The sequence below is a fragment of the Odocoileus virginianus genome, chromosome 3 (assembly GCF_023699985.2).
Source record: "Odocoileus virginianus isolate 20LAN1187 ecotype Illinois chromosome 3, Ovbor_1.2, whole genome shotgun sequence".
NCBI classification, from domain to species: Eukaryota; Metazoa; Chordata; class Mammalia; order Artiodactyla; family Cervidae; genus Odocoileus; species Odocoileus virginianus.
In genome coordinates this window covers 37,671,969-37,675,248 of record NC_069676.1, presented here as the reverse complement: position 1 = coordinate 37,675,248, position 3,280 = coordinate 37,671,969, and the positions used below count along the sequence as shown (strand labels likewise).

Below are 3,280 nucleotides of genomic sequence, written 5' to 3'. Positions count from 1 at the left end.
GAAAATTGTCAAACAGGAGGAAAGCACAGCAATAATGAGCTTGGTGTATAATGGGATCACAACCTGAGGGATTCAGGAATCCATGGTTAGCTGAAAGAACAATACTGTGGATGTTTAGGATTTGTTCCTTCTGACATGAGTAATCTGTCAAAATATTTCAATCCATGCAAAAGAAAAAGTGTAATACCCATGTAGTTATGACTAATAAATTAATTTATGAATAAACTTTATAAGCAATAAAATACCTAGAATAATCTAATTTTAATTTAAGCTGCTCAATATCATTCATTCCAGCTTATATTTATAGCTGATGTAAAGGTTATGCAAATTGTTTGGGTCACCTAGCTGTTCTGTCTTGAAATGGGCATTCAGACTGAAGTTCGTCCTACTTAGAATTTCAAGCTTTGTTTAAAATTTTTCTATGGAAACTTACTTATAGGGTTATGAACATAACTGAATTATTTGTTGAGCCATCATCCATTGAATTACTGTCCTAATAATGCTCTTTTAAATATCTTTTGACAGCCATGCCTCACTAAATCATAAAGTTTTCCCCAGAATTTTTTTCAGTGCTGCTTTGACTTCCTTATTTCTCAGGGTATAAATAAGGGGGTTAAGCATGGGCGTCACCACAGTGTAGAAGAGGGACACAAACTTTCCCTGGTCCTTGGATCTACTCTTGGCTGGCTGCAGATACATGAAGATAATGGTTCCATAGAAGATGATGACAACCATCAGGTGGGAGGAGCAGGTCCTAAATGCTTTACGGCGTCCAATGGCTGACTTTATCTTCAGAACTGCTTGAGCAATGTTCCCATAGGACATCAAGATGAGTGACAACGGCACCACCAAGAATAAGACGCTAGCCACAAAGAGCTCTGCCTGGTTGAAAGTGGTGTCCACACAAGCCAACTTGATGAGCACAGGAACTTCACAGAAGAAATGATCCACTTTGCGATTCCCACAAAAGGGGAGTTGTAGGGTGAGGGTGGACTGTATAAGGGTGGTCGTCACCCCACTGAGCCATGCCATAGAGGCCAGGATGTTACAAACCCGAGGGTGCATGACAAAGGCGTAGTGTAGAGGACGGCAGACTGCAACATAGCGGTCATAGGACATAACAGCCAGAAGGACACACTCCGTGGATCCCAGGGCAAGGGAGACATAGAGCTGGACCACACAGCCACCGTATGTGATAGACTTATCTGAACTCCCCAGGTTGACTAAAAGCTGAGGAATAATACTGCTGGTGAAGCAGAGGTCCAGGAAGGAAAGATGGGAGAGGAAAAAGTACATGGGATAATGGAGTTTAGAGTCCAAGAGGGATACAAGGATGATGGTAGAGTTGCCGAGGAGCGTCATGAAGTAAAGAAACAAGATTACCCCAAAGAGAGTGAGCTCTAATTGAGGTCGGTCAGAAAAACCTACCAGGATGAACCCACGGAGTCTGCTCTCATTGGTCCACTGCATTACTATTGCTTTGATTATTCACTCCAAAATGATGAAGTCACATTAAACAGAAACTGAAAGAATTTTACAGCAATTCCCTTGGCAATTAAGATCTAGAAAGAAAGAAAGAAAATGAAGTTGTTCAGTTCTGTCTGACTCTTTGCAACCCCATGAACTGTAGCCTACCAGGCTCCTCTGTTCATGGGATTTTTCAAAAGTACAGGAGTGGGTTGCCATTTCCTTCTCCAAGGGATCTCCCCGACCCAGGAATCAAACCTGGGTATCCCACATTGTAGGCAGACACTTTTACCATCTGAGCCACCAGGGAATTAAGATCTAGATATTGAGAAATAAGACTTCGGATATAGGTAAAGAGAAAGGGCCAAAGTAGAGGATATTGGAGTGTGATATTATTGGTTATCTTGTGAAGTGGCATGCCTGACCTTTTGATCATAGATTTTCCATTTATCTTGAGGATAAAACAAAAGTTTTAAAATGCATCAAGGTTGAAATTCTCAACACCTTTTCATCAATATCATTTTTTTCAATATAAAAGTAATGGAATTTTGTAGAAAATGTAGGAATCATAAACATCAAAGTGCATTCTCAGAACCAACCAAATAGATTAAGTAAGGTAGGGCCATGATGAAACATGTGAGAATATGTATCTTATTATCTGTGTCAGCAGTGCCTTTATGAGAATGTATAATAGAGAGAAGAATCTATAAAGGACAAGGCTTAGATTGAATTAACTGTGCTCTCAAAAAGATGAGAACAATCAAAGAGGAAAGCATGTCTTGATGGTAAGATATAAATATAGAGCGCTTTCCTAGTGACTCACTGGTAAAGAATCCACCTGCCAATGCAGGAGATATGGATTTGATCCCTGATCTGGGATGATCACACATGCCATAGAGCAACTGAGCCCATGCGCCGCAACTAATGAGCCTGTGCTCTAGCACTCAGGAGCCGCAACTACTGAGTCCATCTGCAACTAGAGAATAGCCCCCACTCTCCGTAATGAGAGTAAAGCTCACACAGAAACAGAGACTGAACATAGCCAAAAATAAATAAAATTATTTTTTACAAAGAAATGAGAATAGAAATGGAGAGTACATTATAGGATGGCATAGAAAAAAGGAACTAAAGACTTGAAGCATGATTATCGCTTATTGACTATGCTACATAACAGAATAGGATACAAGGTAAATTTCAGTCACTTTTTCAAAGATACCAATATCAATACACATTATCTGCATAGCCTAGGCTTTGTAGGAGGATTTTGATTTGCTTTAAATTTTCCTTTGCAAGATAAGTATGCCTGCACAGTGTAGAATCATTTAAAACAGAAGATAGCCTAGTCCAGAAACTATGTAGGCAGCTAATAACAGTGTTATGCTAAGTCACTTCAATAGTGTCCAACTCTTTGTGACTCTATGGACTATAGCCCGCCAGGCTCCTGTGTCCATGGGATTTTCCAGACAAGAAAACTGGAGTGGGTTGCCATGCCCTCCTCCAGGGGATCTTCCTGACCCAGGGCTCAAATCTATATTTCTTGTGTCTCCTGCATTGGCAGCGGGTTCTTTACCACTAGTGTTACCTGGGAAGTCCATAAAATAACAGTGTAGACAATCACAATTAGAGACAGTGAAGTTGATATCAATAGAATGCAAGAAATGCTTCAGAACATGAAGTAAAAATTATTAGGATTTGACTACCATTAGGATATTGAGCCAATGAATAGGAAGAAGTTAAAATTACTGAAGTTGTGCACATAATGAAATAAGATTGAGTAGTTAAGAACAGTGTGCATCAATTCAGTTCCAAGTCA

At 39.9% G+C, this 3,280-nt stretch overlaps 1 protein-coding gene across 1 annotated transcript; it reads right to left on the bottom strand.

The window, feature by feature from the left end:
- Nucleotides 1-540: 540 nt before the first annotated feature.
- On the bottom strand, nucleotides 541-1,470 carry LOC110124465 (olfactory receptor 2G2-like). The gene has a single exon (XM_020873010.2). The coding sequence runs from the start codon at nucleotides 1,468-1,470 to the stop codon at nucleotides 541-543; it is 930 nt and encodes a 309-aa protein (XP_020728669.2).
- Between the last annotated feature and the right edge of the window lie 1,810 nt (nucleotides 1,471-3,280).

What these genes read in the sequence shown, in the direction of transcription:
- LOC110124465 (XM_020873010.2), bottom strand. Translation starts at nt 1,470, where the DNA reads ATGCAGTGGACCAATGAGAGCAGACTCCGTGGGTTCATCCTGGTAGGT.